This window comes from Eumetopias jubatus, unplaced genomic scaffold (genome assembly GCF_037043125.1).
Source record: "Eumetopias jubatus isolate StellerSeaLion01/CBP00866 unplaced genomic scaffold, mEumJub1_p1.0 scaffold_3, whole genome shotgun sequence".
Classification (NCBI taxonomy): Eukaryota; Metazoa; Chordata; class Mammalia; order Carnivora; family Otariidae; genus Eumetopias; species Eumetopias jubatus.
In genome coordinates this window covers 142,219,184-142,238,780 of record NW_028274809.1, presented here as the reverse complement: position 1 = coordinate 142,238,780, position 19,597 = coordinate 142,219,184, and the positions used below count along the sequence as shown (strand labels likewise).

General features: G+C 36.5%; 1 protein-coding gene across 3 annotated transcripts in view; it reads right to left on the bottom strand.

Annotated features, from left to right (window-relative positions):
• VWA8 (von Willebrand factor A domain containing 8) overlaps positions 1 to 19,597 on the bottom strand; it is a 338,064-nt gene that overhangs the window by 135,306 nt on the left and 183,161 nt on the right. For 2 of the 3 annotated variants that reach the window (XR_003609736.2, XM_028105773.2), the window contains exons 22-24: positions 5,979 to 6,054; positions 3,820 to 3,955; positions 1,336 to 1,455 (exon numbers count right to left, since the gene is read on the bottom strand). Coding sequence is in view for 2 of the 3 variants with exons in the window: in XM_028105773.2 (XP_027961574.2) it covers positions 1,336 to 1,455; positions 3,820 to 3,955; positions 5,979 to 6,054 (332 nt within the window). In the remaining variant the exon portion in view is untranslated. The remainder of the gene's footprint in view (positions 1 to 1,335; positions 1,456 to 3,819; positions 3,956 to 5,978; positions 6,055 to 19,597) is intronic. The other variant, XM_028105791.2, reaches the window with a different exon arrangement.

Below are 19,597 nucleotides of genomic sequence, written 5' to 3'. Positions count from 1 at the left end.
GTTCACCAAAGCATTTCTATTTTTAGATGTGTGAAACTGCACAGAAAGCCTGCCCAATAGGATGGTATAGAGAAGAAAGCAAATGACTGAAGCAAAAGAAAAGGAAACTGAGTGATGTGTGGTTTATTCTTCACAGATTTATTTCTGTTAAAAAATTATGAAATAGGGGCACCTGGGTGGCTCAGTCGTTAAGCGTCTGCCTTCGGCTCAGGTCATGATCCCAGGGTCCTGGAATCGAGCCCCGCATCTGGCTCCCTGCTCCACGGGAAGCCTGCTTCTCCCTCTCCCACTCCCCCTGCTTGTGTTCCCTCTCTCACTGTGTCTCTCTCTGTCAAATAAATAAATAAAATGTTTATTTTATTTGTATTCAAATATTATAAAATATTTGAATACAATCTCACTGGGAGATACTCAAATAAAAAAGCCAAAAAAGAGAAGTCTGCCTGTGTCTCTGCCAATTCCACTCCCTCCCCCATAGGCACGCAGGATTAACAGTTCAGTGTATTTATTCAACTATTATGGCTATTTGTTTCACTAAATAAAAATTGAGGATTGTTTTTGGTTTTTTTAATTCAGCATATGTAAACTTACCCCATTTTTCTTAACTGCTAGATAGTATTCTATTGTCTGGATATAACAGAATTTCTTTATCTAGTCCCATTTGGATGGACATTTGGGTTGTTCCCATTGTTTGGCTACTGTAAACAATGCTATATTGCCTATTTTTGTACTTAAATCATTGCACAGGTAATTCTCCTGAATAAATTCGCTGATATGGAATTGCTAGATCAAGAATCCTACTAGGAGACTGAGCCTGCTCCATATTGAGTATGAGAATTAATGGTATCCAGAATTATCTCCTTGCTATAGAGAAGTCCTTCTAAAAGGCTCCTGATGATGAAGCTTGTCTCAGGGCCTCTCTGATCCATAAGAATCAGTCTCCTCAGAGCTGGTCTCAAACCCTCATAGTTATGGGGATGTGACAAAAGCTAAACACTACAAACCATTCCTTATTTTGTGTTTTATTCTTAGAGGCCCTAAACAACAAAGTATAGTATAATTGTTTGAGAAAATAGGCTCTGGAATCAAAGAGACTTCGACATGAAGTCAAGCTCTAATACTCTTACCTAAGTGACTCCAGAAAAAAAGGATCCCTCTGAATATCCGATATTCTCCTTCTCGAAAGTGGGGATAACAAATACTCTCACAAGATGGTTGTGATGATGACACAGTACACAGTAGCATGCAGTGACAGCCACTTCAGCATTGCTACTAAGACAATATTATTATTGTTATTGCTATTATTTTTGTTATTCTTTTCATTATTGTTTTTACCTAAAGTACCGAAGAAATCATTGCCTAAGAAAGGAAATCCAGGTCTGTTGGCCAAGACAATCATTCTAAAATCAGGATGAATCACAATAACATTTTCTCTTCCATTAACATTAGCAGAATCTGAAAAACAGAATTTCTATTTAGTCTTTATTGATATTTAATAATTCTTAAGAATATCAAGTTATAGCCTTTAAAATAATCTAAGCACTCATGCTGTTCAATCATGAAAAACTCTAAAAATCTGGTTGTCACAATTTGGTTACAGGAAAAAAAACTTTCTTGAGAAAGTTTGCTTAAGAGCAGAATACTGATAAAGCATATACTGAATTTTACAGGGACTTGTATTTTTATGTAAATTCAATGTACATCTAAAAAGCAAACATGTCCAAATATTGTCTTGCAGTATTGAAACTTGGCTTGAGATGTTATTATTCCTTTAAAAAAAAAAAAGATGAAGAGTCCATAAGGAAGGATAATCTAAAGGATACTCAAAGGATAATCCAAACATCCTTTAGATTTCATGAGATCAGTAGCTGCATCACTTTGCCTGCTGTTACGCAGCTAAGGAGTGATTCCTGTTTTAGATTTCCTACTCTCAAGCTTAAGATAGAATAAAGGCCTTTGAGCACCTAGTCAGCTCATTAGTGTAATGCCGATTTATTTCCAATTAAAGAATTCTACCTTGGTTCTTAAAATAAGTAATTGCAAGTTGACGGAAGCTTCCTTTGTGCAAATGTTTAAGGTAGTAAAGAAACTGAATATTACATTCTACTGGCTGATGTACATTTCAGATAGAACTGCTAGTCTAGACAATAACTCAGTTGGCAAAAACTTTATTGTGTGTTTTTTTGTTGTTGCTGTTTTCCTTTTTTCTTTCTTTCTTTTTTTTTTTTAAGAAGGAACACTTGTCATCCGGGTTTATTTAAATTCCAGCCTTAGGCTGTTCATCTTTTAAAAAAGATAGCTGTGAAGCACCTGAAATTTTATTTGAGGTGAGTCTGTAAGAACCTACACTTAACCTTTTTGATATAATCTTTCAAATATGCCATATATTCATGTGCTAAATACAGTAAATAGTCTTAATGTATGATCCCTGTTAATTTTAGTCATGGTAAATAAAAGGGTATGCCTCATAGGCAAAGTTTAATTAGTTAATTAAAATAAAAATAACAATAAAAAATGAAAACTTAAAAAGGAAAGAAAATGGAAAACACGGCCCTAGAAGTGATACTTCAAGAAACCATGTTTAGAAGAGCCTCAGGGACTCTTCTGTTTAAAATGTTGTGTACAATTAAATTGGAGTTTAAAAATTAGAATGACTCCTTTTCTTTTAGATTACTCTTCAAAAATGTATTAGAAAATGTAGACAGTCACCAAGAGATAATCACTCCTTAACCACAATTTTGTTTCAGCAATTCTTTGTTTTCCATTCACTGTCCTCAAAATGTATCTAAAAAGGGCAGGCAGAATTCTAATCTTGAGAGTCTGAATGATCTTTCTAGTATTCAGACTGTCTAACTCAAATTCTCATTTTTCCCATAAATTCACTGTGAAGTCGATATGTTGGAATATTTTATTATTTATATTATTTATATTTTATGCTAGTTTCCTAGGCTTGGAAATGGCCATCTTCCAATGATAATGTCTAAGAAGAATCTCTCTGGTGATGCACCTGTACATTTTTAATGGGGTTTTCTTTACATATTCTCTTTGAATATTGAAGATTTTAGTTATTAGTCTCAATTTGTTTGGTTACCCTGCTATTGGCTATACATATTTTCAATGGCTAGTTACAGATGTTTAAGTCTTTTCATCACACAAAAAAATTAAATTAGAAACTAGAAAATATTCTCATGTTACATCAAACAATTTGTCTTTAGGTTAAACAGACTGATGAGACTCATCGATCTACAGTTTTCCTAACAACAAGAAAAAAAATTTAAATAGATAAATAAAAGGAAGAAGAGAGTCCAAAACAAGGATAGGGGTGTGGGTGTGTTTGTGTGTGTGTGTGTATGTGTGTGTGTGTGTGTGTGTGTGTGTGTGTGTAAATATATATGTAAAATCCCTGGCAATTTTTTTCTAATTATTGAGTAATAATAAATTAATTTTAATATTATAAGTCATAGAAACATGCTAAAGCTTTTAAAAAATCCAGTTAACAACAAAAGAAAATAAATTGCATAAAATAATGGAGGAATGAGAATAATGAGGATTATAGTTGGTATTCTCACAGTAGAAAAATATAAAGCTGATTTGTCTTAAAACTACTATGGGAATTTTCAAAGGTGCCTTCTGGCGATAAAAATGTGAAACAGACAAAGACAGATTCAGATGTATTGACTTTTATAAATGACTGTCAATACAGACAACTTCAGTTATAGTGAACTTATGCTTGTTACTTGCAGATAAGTAGTCAGCTAAGTGTGGGATTTGATACCAAAGATGTGAAATTTGCATATAATGGAAGTTTTTTATACTCACTTGCAACAATGCGTCTTCCATCTGCTAGAATCATTTCTCCATTTTCTACTAGAGTTTTTAAAATACAGGTGACATTTGTTGGGGCTTTGTCTGCCTCATCTACCACCAGAACATGACCCAACTTTACTGCTTTAACCTTTAAAGACAGAATATTTATCATAAACAAACAAAATGAATGCAAATGTTTTAAAATTTTTATCACTCATTGCTTTGGGTTTATAATAGTAGCTAGTTTTATTTAAGTTATGGATATACTATCACAAAAAAGTGTGTAGCAGAGCTGGAAACAAAATTTACAAATCTCCACCAAAAGCTTCACATTGTTACTAAACTGTTAACTCTGCAGTTATCACTTTATTTCCCTTTAGCATCATATATTTTTTTTTTTTTGCCAACTCCCCACTGAGCAGGGAGCCTAATGCGGGACTCGATCCGGGGACTCCAGGATCATGACCTGAGCTGAAGGCAGACGCTTAACCGACTGAGCCACCCAGGTGCCCTAGCATCATAATTATTCCTATGTTGGTGATGTTCACATTTGACACCCCAGAGTAGGGGAGATTTAAAACAAGTATAACAAATACAGAAATTAAAGTGCCATGGGAGTTAAGAAGATTGAGACATCACAATCAAGAGTGGATATTAGACCACTGCATTTGTTATGGCTCTAAAAGAATGTAGGATTTTAATAGATCAGAATGGATGGTGAAGTGGGTATTCAAGATAAAGGGAATCAATGGTCAAACTCAAGAAATCCTGGGGCATACTGAGGAAGGAGTGAGTATGAGTAGTCTATATTCGCTGAAGCAGAGATTAAATGTAAGAAAAGAGAGAACAGGGTCTGAAAGGGTAGATCAGGTCTCTGCTACTAAAAACTTGATTGCCAGACTGAGAAATATGTACTTTATCTCATTAAATAATAAATTCATAAAGATTTATGAGTTCAGGCATGATCGGAATGAAGCTTGGAGCTACACTTTAGGACGTTCTATCTGGCAGCAATATGCAAATGGACTAAAGGGGAATTACTCTAAAAATTTGGTAAAAAAGTGGGTTGAGGGACTGATTTTAGAGGAGACATGGAAAAGGGGAAATAAAAGGCATTAAACTGATCTGAAGAGTTTTTTGGAGGTATAATCTATAGTCTTGGCAACTGGTTAGATGGGAAGTAGGGAAAGGAAAAATAGGAAAGAGCCCTAGGTCTTAGGTGTCTGAGTAAATGGTGACATTATGAAGAGAAAGGTAAAATCTAGACTCTTAAAAACATTTTAAGAGGGTAGATAGGGGGAATGTTCAATTAATTTAAATGTAAACCCAAAGCTTATTTTTTTAATAGAAATTTCTCGTAACATAAAATAAGCCATATAATAAAATTTTCTCATTATATAGTTTTGGCAAATAATTTTAAGGAAATACAGATTGAGAAATAGATGATTCCCTTTACCACAAATATTTTATTCATATTCTAAAAAAAAGGCGGTAAGGGTTTTTCTCTTTAATTTTAGGGTAAAAATAAACTGAATTTAAAAAGAGGGAGAAAATATATAGCTTTCTAACAATAATCCAACTTCAGCCTTCACATCTATGTTCAGGGTAAGTCAGGTCCAACCTGGGAAAATTCAGGAAGGAGATTCTAAAGACTTCAATCACTTCGAAAACCTCTGGAACACAGAGGTTCTCACGTTGACCTGTTTGTGTCACTGATACAAAGGAACTATCCACATAGAGGGACATGCCAGCATTTCTTTGGGTCTCTATGTGAGAAGGTGAAGAAGGGGTTTTTCCAGCTACCCAAAACCCGGGACTAATATTTTATTCATTAAAATCATTTAAAAAAATTCCAGAAGCATTATCTAATTTTAAACTGTACATATTTTTAAAACAACCAATTTTTTTTTAAATTCTGGAATGATAAAGAAATCATTAGAGGATTTCTATCACTCCCTAAATCACTCCAAAGAGAGAACAGAATAAAAAAACATTTTCTCAATTATTTGTATTTAAATGTCCACTCCCCAAATGACACATGAATGTTTTCCTGTTAAGACTGAAATCTATCAAAATCTATGGGAGATTTACAAATCCCCCCTCAAAGGCTGAAATGCAACTATCATTCAGAAAAATACAGTCGAGAATATTCATATAGTTGGATTACTAACCAAAGGTGAGTCTTCATACACAATTAGTCCATCTTGAACAGAAGGCTGAAGAGTAAGGGTTTGTACTGTGGTGTCCCTAAAGTGAAACCAAAACATTTTATAGTAAGTAAGAAAATACACTGACATGAATAAAAATATAGCACAGGAAGACTTCTTTTTCAGTTTTTGTTCACCATCCCACTTTTCTCAAAATGAATAATAACAAATGAAATTCCATCCAGCGACAGTATTTTGTAGGTGTTAATATAAATTACAAGCGTTTGGGAATTCATCCAGGTTTACAGATTATTCATGTTCTTTACTTTTCTTTTTCCTTCTAGTAATTTCCCTTGTGACCACTTCACTCCTCAAAAAATCACCTTCTGAGGATGAAGAGGAGAGATTAAAAATATATATTTGCATTGAAGAAATCATATTTATATTATTTGGAAAGAATTTTAATGGCGAGTTTGGTGATGACTGATGTGCTCATGTGGCCAATTAAGGCAATTCTGTGAATTACACACTGTGACCCAAACTGCCATCAGTGTGTGCAAAAGCCAGACTGTCTCACCTCCCTTCGAGAACCATAGATTTTTGAACATTTCTTTTAGGATTAAGGCAATCCTTTTCGTTTTCTTAAATCTCTTTGTTAGTATGTGCCAGACCTTCCTTTAGATCAGGATATTTGAATTATTAATAGTGAGCTATGACTTCCTTACATGATGAGATATGAAGTTCATATCACCTAAGAATATTTTTGCCAAAAATGTGTATATAAGCTGCAGGTGATAAGTAGGTCTAGACATGTTCAAGGGGACCAATTTTATATTTTCATCTTCTACATACACTCCATCTTTAAAATAAAAAATCCTATGGCCATCTTGATGATGTCACATGGTGAATTAAATTACTTTAAAAATGTGAGTAGCATCTTTCTTTCTAAGAATTCAAAGTTGTCTTTTCAAACTACCCTATGACTTATTCAAGTAATAGGTGGAGTTAGAGTTGTGTTCTTTTGAGTACCTATAATGTGTGAAACTTGGAATGTGAACCGCAGACTTTAGTGCTATAATATGCTTCTGAAACTTCTCCCTAAATGCTAACATTTATCACAACCTATTAAAGTTGTAAAATGTGTATCTCTTAAAAAAAAAAGCCAACAAATACCATATGACAATCACAAATAAAGCAAACTTGAGACATCATTCAAGTGAGTTTTTGCTTTAGCAAAACAAATTTAATCAAAATCAGTCAACTGCCTTGAGAGACAGTGGTGGGGTAGTGGAAAGAAGATTTTGTAGTCCGACCAATCAGGACTGAAATTCTAGTTCTTGTCACTTATTAGCCATCTGATCTTGGGTAAGTAATAAAACCCCCCAGGAGGCTTGATGTTGGAACACCAGGAAAGTAGCTGGCACAGTGTATGGTGGAAAGAAAGAGTGTAAGTACACGTCAACTTTGGCTATTTGATGATCTCATTCCTGCTTTTGTTGTGACTAAAAGTTCTTGCCTAATTTTCACCTGATCTTCAGGTTTTTAGCGTAGTTGGTGCTTCCTAGCAATCCCCTCCTTGAAAGATCAGGTTAGGTAACCCTACTGTATATTCCCTTTGAGCCCTGGATCTCCCCTATTCCACCCCTAACACACTGTATTGTAATTACTTTTAATATCTTTCTACACAAGACTATAAGATTTAAGACTGTGGACCACATCTACCTGTCCCTCCTCCTGTTCCCAGCATCTAATGGATGTCTGGCTCACAGGATGTATTTAGTAAATATTCATTGAATAAATGAATGCATGAACAAAATGACAAAAATGCTAAAAGTTAAAAATCAACACTGTAGCTTATAGCATAACACACAGTATGTGGATTTCCAAATTTATTAGATCATGGACCAACTCCCCCCGTCTTTGGTAACAGAGAATCTGGAATATAGAACCTGCTTTAGTAAATGTTGTGTTAGATTAAAGCTGACTCTCCTAGATGTAAGGAATCTTTTTTTATTAATTTATAAGTGTATATTAGAAAGTACAGTCATGTCGAGAAGTACACTTGGGGTTGACTAGTCAAGGGACTACCGAAGATATGGTTTATGTCCATCATGGGCTCCAATTGAGTTGAATTTAGACTTATTGTTATGAGTAACTCCTCCATCAGAGTCCTCATTTACCAGGGCTTGAGCAAGTACATTGCAATACAATTATCGACATTTAAAATTTCTAGACTACCCAACTTCTTTGCACCTTGCTTGAAAGGTTTCTCCCTTTAATTTGACTAAATGGCAACTGGCTTCTTCAGTGAATTCCCTGGAGGTCTGGCCTATTGCTCTTCTTGACCTCTATTCCAAGCTCCCACTCTCACAATTCTGGCCCTTATGGGTCTGATGTCTGTCCTGTGATCTATTGCTTCCTATAGCCCAAGCACTATACTTCACAAAGAATTCATATTATGCTTTCATATTGGCTAAAATTCAAATTAACATGTGTTTGAAATAAAGCCTTGAAGATGTTAAGAAAAGTGAAAACATATTGTGACACTTTATTGGTACTTGTCACCTTTTAGTAGGAATAGAATGTTTCTTTTACAATGTAATGATATCTAGTCATATACCCATTTTCCATATTCCTGGGTCTTGTAAGTGTCCTATAGGACACACTTTATGCTATCTTTTACCAAAAAGTTAATTTTTAGAGTTTTAAACAAATAAGAACACAGTTTAACCAATTTCACTTAAATTCGCTGTTAATATTCTAGCAATACAGAAGCGGGGGGTGGGTGAGGAAGAGAAAAAGATGTGTTCACACAGATTTTTATAGCAATATAGTGAATTTCTCACCTCATTTGTCACATATTTAATGGGCAACAACATGACACCTTCCAGCACCAAAATGGAAAAAGGAACTCTTATATCATTGTCAGTGGGAAGGAAATTCAAGTTGAATTCGAATTTTAAAAAGGCAAATATAATTGTTCTATAACACTTGAATTCAGATAGGATACAACATGCCAAATTAGATTTATCAAAAGACTTTTGTGCTAGAAATAAAAACCATAGTTTGATGGAATATGCACAAATCAGATGATTTCCAAAAGGGACTACAAAATGAGAATGAATACAAATGGAAAGCATGCCTTTCAGTGGAATAGTCTGTGAGAAAGAGGAATTTATAGGAAAAAAGTGGTTTTGTTCTGTTCTTTTTATTGATCCTCCATCCTATACATCAAAGGAAAAGCAAAGGTTAAAATATGTAAAATAATATGCAATTAGGAAAATTGTTTGGCTTATATGAGAGTAAGTTTCACTGATTATGTAAAAGGGGAAAACAACCTACTATCTCCAGCATAGTACTTAATACAACAGGAGAAAAGCTTGTTTTTCAAGGTAACTTACAATATTATAAACTTCAACTTAGTTAAGTGATGAGGTAATCATTATTGTCACAAGTAGCATATGAACTTACTTTTTTTTTAAGATTTTATTTATTTATTTGACAGAGAGAGACACAGTGAGAGAGGGAACACAAGCAGGGGGAGTGTGAGAGGGAGAAGCAGGTTTCCCACAGAGCAGGGAGCCTGATGCGGGGCTCGATCCCAGGACTCTGGGATCATGACCTGAGCAGAAGGCAGGCGCCTAACGACTGAGCCACCCAGGTGCCCCTTTACTCTTAAAGCCAATATAATGACTCCTTTTCAGAAAAATTGATTAAAATCATTGCTCTGTATTTAGGAGCATCTTGGATCAAAAGATACTAGTTCTCTACACAAATAGACAATAACCCTAAGAGAATTATTTGCTACAATTTTAATTCTATTATGATTTGTTCCTCTCAAGAACAGCTTTGAAATATAAGCTCATAAAAGTTTAAATAGAGTCAATAATTTCAACAATACTGGGGAGAAGGAAATTTAAAACACACCCAAATCACATTTCCTTAGCCTAAGTTTAATAAAAAGATGGCTTTCCAGTATATAACTGTTATCCATAATGTTTGAATTAATTAGAATGTTCAGCTAATTGCTGACATAAATGTTCTCACCTCTCACTATCTTGCAGACTAAAGCTGTCTATCAATTAACACCTGTGTAGATAAAGGGGTTACTCAAAGAAATACGGTGCTAAACTCTATTCGTCTTTTAACTCTTTTTTTTAAAGTTTTTTTTAAATTAGATTTATTAATGTTTTGATAGTAATTTAAAATCATTCCAGATGCAATAAAAGTAATTAGGCTGTATACAGACCAGGTTTTTGTCAAAATAAGGAAAAAGAAAATTGTCCTCTGGAAAGCAAGCCCAATCTGTTCTTGAAATGTTGCTTGTAAAGGTATATTAACCTAGTATCTGCTAATTTACTGAGGAGCAAATGATCTCAAAATAGTGATGTTTATTTTGAAAATGATATTTTAGTACGTTATGTTTAAATTGGTTATGGTTAGCTTTCTTTTAGGAAAACAATAGTAGTTAAACGTAAGAGTGAAGGAAGAAAGAAGATACCTAAGAGTTTCAAATAGCTAACAAAAATAATCTCTAACTTCATAGTTCATTATATAATATTGGCTATAGGAATAGACTACTTGTTAATATAAGCCAAACATGAGAAAGGAAAGAGAGAATATGGCACATAGGAGGCACTTAACAAATATTTGCCAAATATTTTTAAAAGAGGGATGATCATGAAAATAGAAAAAAAAGTAATTTTTGCCAATAAGAGATAAGAATAACATCACTGATTGAAAAGTAAATGATGCTGAAAGATATTTTCAAGTGAAAAAGAGTTCATGGCATCATCAAGAATATCATTTCCACAGGCTTATTTTATTTTCTTTTTTTAAGATTTTATTTATTTATCTGACAGAGAGAGAGAGAGAGAGACAGCGAGAGAAGGAACACAAGCAGGGGGAGTGGGAGAGGGAGAAGCAGGCTTCCCGCAGAGCAGAGACGGGGCTCGATCCCAGGACCCTGGGATCATGACCTGAGCCGAAGGCAGATGCTTAACGACTGAGCCACCCAGGCGCCCCTCCACAGGCTTATGTTAAATAATCAATAAAGGGGTGTCTGCGTGGCTCAGTGGGTTAAGCGGCTGCCTTCGGCTCAGGTCATGATCCCAGAGTCCTGAAATCAAGCCCCATGTTGGGCTCTCTGCTCAGTGGGAAGCCTGTTCTCCCTCTCCCACTCCCCCTGCTTGTGTTCCCTCTCTCTCCGTCTTTCTGTCAAATAAATAAAATATTTTTTAAAAAAATCAATAAAATAAAGTAAGGGACACTAGAGTAATTTTCACCAATAAAACAGAGAGTGGTACTTAGACAAAGCTAATGGCAACAAATTTAAGATTTAAACAATGTTTACAAACATTCTGGGCTCTCTTGAATAGCACTGAACACCATTTTCCTAACCTTGTCTATAAAAGCAAATATATTTCGCCATGTTGAGAGAGAAACTCCCCAAGGCCCTCAAACAGAAACAGCCACTAATATAGCAGTCCTGCGACACAATAAAAAAAAAGGAAGACACAGGTAACTGTGATTGCTGCAGTGTTTGTTAAAAACCAGCACTGGGGGGCCCCTGGGTGGCTCTGTCAGCTAAGCGTCTGCCTTCGGCTCAGGTCATGATCCCAGGGTCCTGGGATTGGAGCCCTGCTTTGGGCTCCCTGCTCCGAGGGGAGCCTGCTTCTCTCTCTCCCTCTGTCTGCCGCTCCCCCTGTTTCTGCTCCCTCTCTTTCTCTTTCTCTCTCTCTCCTCTCAAATACATAAATAAAAAAAAAAATCTTAAAAAAAAAAACCACACCAAAAAACCTATCACTGGCCTAAATCTGAGTCCTCCAACATTGCTCAATCACTTAATCTCTCAAAGCCCAGGATTACTCATTTCTACAGAGGGAATTAAAATAGACTATATGAGGAACACAGTAGAGTAAAAAGCAAGGAAGCTCAAAGTGGAGAGAGAAATAGTATTATTATATGTGCTTTGAAGGAAAAGTCCTTTTAATAAGATAAGCAAAATATTATTTCTGCCAAAGGGACTGAAAAGACTCCAGCTCTTAAAATAGCTGTTTGGGAGGACAAACAGTTTATTTAGCAGTCAATCACTCATCACTAATGTGTCCAGATGCAAAAAATCCTAACAAACCATAAAAGAAAGGAAGACATTAGGGGGATAATATTTATGGAAGGAAGTCTACTGTGATGCAACACTTCGCCCTTCAGGGGTAGGTTCTCACTGGGAACAGCAGGTAGAAAACAGCAACAGCAAAGCAGTCATCCAATGGAAGCTAAACATTTCAAAATATGCTTCATTTTCAAAATCTACTTCCCTCCTCACATCTCCTAGCACTATATTAACACTTCTTTAAAAAGAAATTCCTCCGATATGCAAAGCCATGCTGATAATCAAATCTTTTAACAAAATCTGAAAGTTTTGAGCTGTCCAGCCTTTAAAAATAAATCTACTAAAATGATATACTTAAAGATTGGATCTTTTATCTTTACTCTGAAAACTGGCTTTCTGGCTTGGTAAATTTTAGGAACTCAACATGATGTAATTTCTTTGTGGGAACTTCATTTCCCCTTTTCCAGCCAAAAAAGAAAAACAGCTATGCAGGTCTCTTATTTCCCTTTTCCCCTGACATTAAACAATGCATTTTCTAATCAGTTTTTTAAAAGGAATAGAAGAACAAAATGCAGATTCAGATGCAAAACTGAGTGAGTGGGCAAAGATACACACACAGATGAAAGCAGATTGTAAGGCTTGGGAACACAGTGTCCACTCGATAAATCTGTATCAGAAAATATAGTAACCAGTAATTTATATTTCTTAAAAGCCTCAGTAATTGGGTAATAACATAAAAATGTGATAGAGTCCAAAATTAGTAAGTGAATACCTTTCCATATCAGGATATTACCTAATCTTTCACTCAATAAGTATGTATTGAACATTTACTAATGGGCATCATTTTAGATGTTGGACAGGTATTTGTGAACAAAACAGGGAGAAATTCCTTCCCCTGATGAACTTAAACTCGTAATATATTTAAGCGAACTTAACTCACCATACTAATAATGTACCGTCTCTGGTATAGTATGAACTAGACCTTGCAAGAGATTAAATATCAAAAGATATTTTACCAGAGGCAATTCAGAATAAAATTGAAATGCCTATTTTTGATCTCTAAGACAAATGAGAAATAGCCTGCTGCTATTGAAATTCTTCAGAAGCCAAGTCCACCAGCCCTCCATGACGCTGGCTTGGCACATGTCTTCTGGTTAATAACCTGAAATACATTTTCTGTGTAATACTTGTTGCCTAAAACTCACCATGTAAGTTGCATTTTGTATATATCATATTATCTAGTATACTATAATCTTGAATTATTTTATCCTCATTTCTGACTGTTCATCAAATTGAAAAAACTCACAACGCTCAGTGTTAAATTTATCACACTTCAAATACTCAGGTCAAGTAGAAAATAGTATGTAAATAAGCACTGTTATTTGGAGAACCCATGTTTAAGTTTTCTGTAATATACCTACTTTATTTTTTATGATAGATTTTTCTTAAGGAAAGACACTACTGCATCATAAGAAAAACCAGATATATCGTATTTATTTACTTATAAGTTACTTGCTTTTATTTTTTTTATGTTCAATTAGCCAACATATAATATCTCATTAGTTTTTGATGTAGTGTGTGGAGATGAGCATTGGGTGTTATAAGCTATATTGCTTTTAGAAGCAAAAGTTAAAGAGTTCATTTCAGTCTCAGACATTTTCCAGTGTCATTTTATTTTATTTTATTTACTTATTTTTTATTATTATGTTCAGTTAGCCAACATAGAGCACTTATTTTATTTTTTTAAAGATTTTATTTATTTATTTGAAAGACAGAGAGAGGGCACACACGTACAAATGGGAAGAGGGGCAGAGGGAGAAGCAGACTCCCCGATGAGCAGGGAGCCTGATGCAGGGCTTGATCCCAGGACCCTGGGATCATGACCTGAGCCAAAGGCAGATGCTTAACCAACTAGGCCACACAGGCACCTCCATTTTATTATTATTTTTTTAAAGATTTACTTATTTATTATTTGAGAGAGAGAACACAACCAGAAAGGTGAGAGGGAGAATCTCAAGCAGACTCTACGCTGAGCGTGGAGCCCAAAGTGGGCCTCTATCTCACAACCTGAGATCATGACCTGAGCCAAAACCAAGTCGGATGCTCAACCGACTGCACCACCCAGGATCCCCTCTAGTGTCATTTTAATGGCTGAGAAGAAACAAATACGTCCAATGACTTAGAGGTCAGAGGATAGGAGCAGAGCTCTAAGCACATTTCTTTGTCATCTTATGTTTTATCTTAAAATTTGATGGGGATTTTGAATGCTATTCCATAACATACTCAGTTGTTTCAATACAAAAATGGTCACCATTAGAGAAACAGCATCGAGGAGCTGAGCCAATACCTGCAGGAATCTACGCTGAGCTAAAGACAGCTGACACTGCAGAGCCAGTTCAGCCTCTGGCCACTTCTGCTCTTCTGGTATCTATCTTATTTCTTGAGTCCAAATTTAAATAAATGAGCAGTTATAAATGGCCATCATGTTTCCACAGCTTTATGAACTCTGTCAGGCTAATCACTGTGGAGGGCCTCCAGAATGATGCTGCAAAGGCCGTCAGAGCACTTTGACTCGTGCTGGTGGGCATTCCACCAACTTATGTCACGTTGGGATTTGAAAAGTTCTTTCACCTGCTGGACAATCTCTTCTAGTCTTACAGGATGAATAGGAGGCTGTGGTTCATTTGTCCTGTTCTCTCATTTGAGTTTAGAGGTTATTGCTGTTTATTTAAGGTTAGTCAGGAGATCTCTAAAACCACACCAAAAGAGGAAAAAAGTACTGATCATAGATGAAACTTACAAAACTAAAAGGCATGTTTGTAAGAGGCAAAAGATGAGAAACAGGCTACTGTCCATCAGTGCTACTCAAATGTCAGCTTCTCAGTGAGGCCTTCCCTGGTCAGCCTATTAACAACTGTAAGCCCTAGTCCAGCTCCCTCCTCTGCTTTATTTTTCCCCATGGCCCTTACCACCTGATGTATCACGCATTTTAATTATCTTGTTCTCACTCTCTGTCTCTCTCGCACCAGCAACTAGAATATAAACATAAAGCCTGGGGTTTTTAACTCTTTCATTCCTGATGTAATCACTCAAGCTAGAGAAGTGACCGGCATACAACAGAGGTTCCATAACGTTTGTTGAAATGGATGCATTCCACTCAACGATTTCAGTCACACCCTCTAAGGCTGTAATGAATACTTGGTAGTTTCTTAAGCACTGTGCAAATTGTGTATATTTTTTCTGAAAAGTTTTTCTTCCCTTCTCCTCACTTTGCCTGGCAAACTATTCAGGCCATCCCTTAAAGGCTCAGCTCAAATGCTGCCTCTGCTTTGAAGCATTACTTGTTTCTCACTTCTCTCCTCCTGGTTGAACTAATTGTTTGATAGAAAGTACTTTACACTTAAGAACTTTTTAGTTGCTCATATAACTGTCCTTGACTGTGAGGACAAGGCACACCATCTACACACAAGGGGGGATCATCTGTATATCTAGTGCCTATCACCGTGCCTTAGACCTTCTAGGCATGCAATAAATGTTTGCTCAAAGAATGAATGAATGCTATTAAGTATGGCACACTTCCAACATGGAAAGCAGATTATTAGCTATGATACATTACAGAAGATCAGAGATTCTGTTCTCAAGAAGCACACATGATAGAGAGATATAAAGCATATAATTTATGTCAGAGGGTGAGAAGGGCAATAATAGAAATTAAGACAAAGTTCAGGGGGAACACAGAGGAGAAGGCAATTAATTCTGACTAAAGAGAATAGAGTCTTGATGACTAAATATTATTTTAACTGGCAGGTATGGGTAGAAAATGCTTCCAAGCAGAGGAACAGACAAACATGTAGAAGTTCGGAGATACAAGAGAAATTTGGGGGAACACTGAGCATGTCTAGAACATAGCTGCATGGAGGGAAGTAGAGCTGGCCAGGTGAGGTGAGCCAGTGTTCAGTTTTCTTAAATGTCATGCTCAAGAGTCTGATTTTCATTTCATGGAAATGAAGGACCAATCACCTGTTCATTTCAGAGAGAGGACTCTAACTGGATGTCTCAAAGATGGATGGGAAGGAGGAGACATTGCATTTATTCGTTTAACAAATATTTATCAAACATCCACCACGTTCTAGACATCATGCTGGAAGGAGGCAGTTCAAAGACACATCCTTGCCCTTAGGGAGACCTCACTGATCAGCAGGGGAGACAGAGGTGGGAACATTTAATTGTGATAATGAATGACATGCACAATAGCAGAGACTGTTCTAGGTCAGTGGCTCTAAATATACTATCAATAAAAGTTTTTTCTGAGAAGATACACTCTAAAATATACAAAAACAGTAACAAAAACTGAGCTAAGATGAAAAACAATATCTAAAAAATGCTTTTAAGGTTTTATTTGTTAAGAATACAAAAGCTTTTGTTCTCATTAAAAATTAAAGAAGGATATTTTCAGGAGAACAATGTGATTGATATACTTTAGTATTTGTGTGATGTAAAGGTCTAGTCCTAAATTCAGTTTATTTTGAGAGCTGTTAATGGCTATTATAGCTGAAAAAGTACTCATGAAGACATGGAGATCCAGACAGAAGGGCAACACTGACTGTACTCCTATAGCACAACATGTATCTTTCATTCTCATTTATCAGACATACAAAGGATTTTGTTACAATCAGGCTTGGGAATTTCCATCTCTCCTGACATCTATCAATGGCTCTGCAAACTAATCAATGCCACATTTTATATTTTGAACAAATGGGTTCAAAACTCACTGCAACTCTTCATTTATAAGATTTTTAAACATGTTAGGAAATTGTATTTCAAATTATTTTAGTGTGTAGGTGAGACACCTCAGGAACATATGATCTATTTCTACATTTCAGCACTTCTGACACCACATGTGTGGGTTTTCCACACCCAACAATTCTCTAATTCTCTGCAGACACCAACTGGGTGTCTACAAGGTAATTCAATTCAGCCACTAACTATGGGATGGAGCTGGCACAGATCCCACTGGTCAAGGGCTCAGTTTTATGAGACTGCCCCCACCTCAGACACCAATTGCAAGTCCCAGGCCTTCTATACTTCTGATAGAACAGCTATAAGTCAGGGGTTGCCAGGACCCCCTCCTTGGGTTCCATAATTTGCTAGAACAGCTCACAGAACCCAGGAAGGCACTGTACTTACTATTCCTGATTTATTATAAAGGATACAATTTAGGAATAGCCAGATGGAAGAGATACATAAGGTAAGTTACGGGGGAAAAGGGGAATGTGCATAGAGGTTCCATGCCCTCTCTAGGCACACCACCCTCCCAGCAGGGTCACTGTGTTCACTAACATTGCTAATGCTAGTGCCCCCAGGCCTTCCACACATGCCAAAGTGGCTCCCGCCCTATGATGATTAAAAAGATGGCTCTCCTTTCCTTAGACTGGCTAAGTGTCAGGAGTAGAGGTAGGGAGGTATTGTTAACTCCAACGAGTTGAGTCTACAGTTTATCCCACAATGGATGCATTAGGCTTCTCTGAAACTCAAAGAGATTTTCAGCAATAGGCAATCACCTTCTTGTACCTGAAAGTTCCAACCCTCTAATCAACAGGGTTGGTTCATCGGGCAACCAGCCCCCAGGAGCTATTCAGGAACCCTAGAGCTACCTTATTTGCATACAAAAGACACATCTCACTCCTGAGATTACAAGGGTCTTAAAACTGGAGAGGAAGATCAATGTTTTAACAAAAAGATACCCTTATTACTCAGGACAAGGGTTTTTTGTTTTTGTTTTTTAAAGATTTTATTTATTTGACAGAGAGAGACACAGCAAGAGAGGGAACACAAGCAGGGGGAGTGGGAGAGGGAGAAGCAGGCTTCCCGCGGAGCAGGGAGCCCTACGTGGGCTCCATCCCAGGACCCTGGGATCACGACTGGAGCCAAAGGCAGACACTCAATGACTGAGCCACCCAGGCGCCCCTCAGGACAAGGGTTTTAGAAGCTCCTGTGCCAGGAATGGGAATGAAGATCAAACATATATTTCTTATTCTATCACAATATCACAGGGTGAAATATTATTACTTTCAGCAACAAAAAAGTCTAACCATCCAAACAGTTATAAGCACCCAATTTAAAAATGGTCTCTGCAGAGAAGTTTTTTTTTGTTTTTTTTTTTTTTTTTGGTTTGGTTTGGTTTGGCTTTTAAAGAGAGAGAAAGCAGGGGAAGGAGAGACAGAGAGAGAATCCCAAGCAAGCCCACAGCCCGAAGTGGGGCTCCATCTCATGACCCTGGAACATGACCTGAGCTGAAATCAAGTCAGGCACTTAACTGACTGAGCCACCCAGATGCCCCAAAGATTATTTTTTTAAGTAGTTGTTTTCTACTTTACTGCTAAAGTAGGACTTTTGCCTTGAAGGATCAAATTAAATGCTTTTTTAATTTTTTAAAATATTTGTTATGGGGCATCTCTCTGACAGTCATTGAACACACATCAATGAATTGTGACCTCCTGACTTTGTAAAAGACAAATGTGTAGGTTTGACAGATCTTTTAAATTCTTCACAATAAGATTACAAGTGCAACTGTAGTGTAGAGATTTTCATGGTTAGTTCCTATCTTGTTACAAAATACTGAAATAATTCTGGCTTTATTTTAAACGTCTTGATTATCAAGTGGTGACGTATATGATTATCAAACTGGTGACATCCTGTAGCACTTTGTGCAAGTCTACTTTCAACTTTGTAGCAATGCTTTGTTCTGAATCATTATGAAGAGAATACTATTCATGTGCGGTGTCCTCTGTAATCTTACTCCAGAGACTTTTCTCTTTTCAATCAAATCAGATGCACCATCTGATGGTTTTACTTACATAATTTTCTGCCAGTTTTATTTATATTTATATTATTAATACTATTTTCAAACCTCAGTTATTTTTCAAGAATCTTTTAAACCACTGTCCACTCTGCGAGGGCCGCTTAGTTAAAAACTAGCTAAGTAAGACTTTTCCAGGCAGAGTTGATGAGAAAGGGCATTCCAGGCTGTAAGAGTGGTATGTGGCAAGTTACGGAGTCATGAATACACATGTGATACTTGGGAATCATAAGCAGTTCATATGGCTTAAGCATAAGTATGTGGGAGAGAAAGGGTGGAAGTTAAGACCCGTGAAGCAGATGGGGCTCAAACTAAGGAGTACGGATTGGATGCTGTTGGCAGTGGGAGTCATCAGAGGGTTCTGAGCAAGGCAGTAAGTGATCAAATTTACTGGTTGGAACAACAATGAAGCATGAAAAAGATAGACTGGAGGCTGAGTTCTTAGCCAGGGTACTACTGCAATAACCTAGGCAAGAGAAGATAAGGAATGGAATTATGGCCCAGAGGAGGAGGGAGGGAGATACTACATCTATTACAAGGGTGGCATTGAAAGAACTTGGTTACAACTCTGGAAAAGAAACTAACGCAATAGTCCAGGCACTGCCAGTGACCATGGGAAAGGAAAAGAAGAGGATGTTTAGGAGACCTTAAAAAATGAAGACATGATTTCAT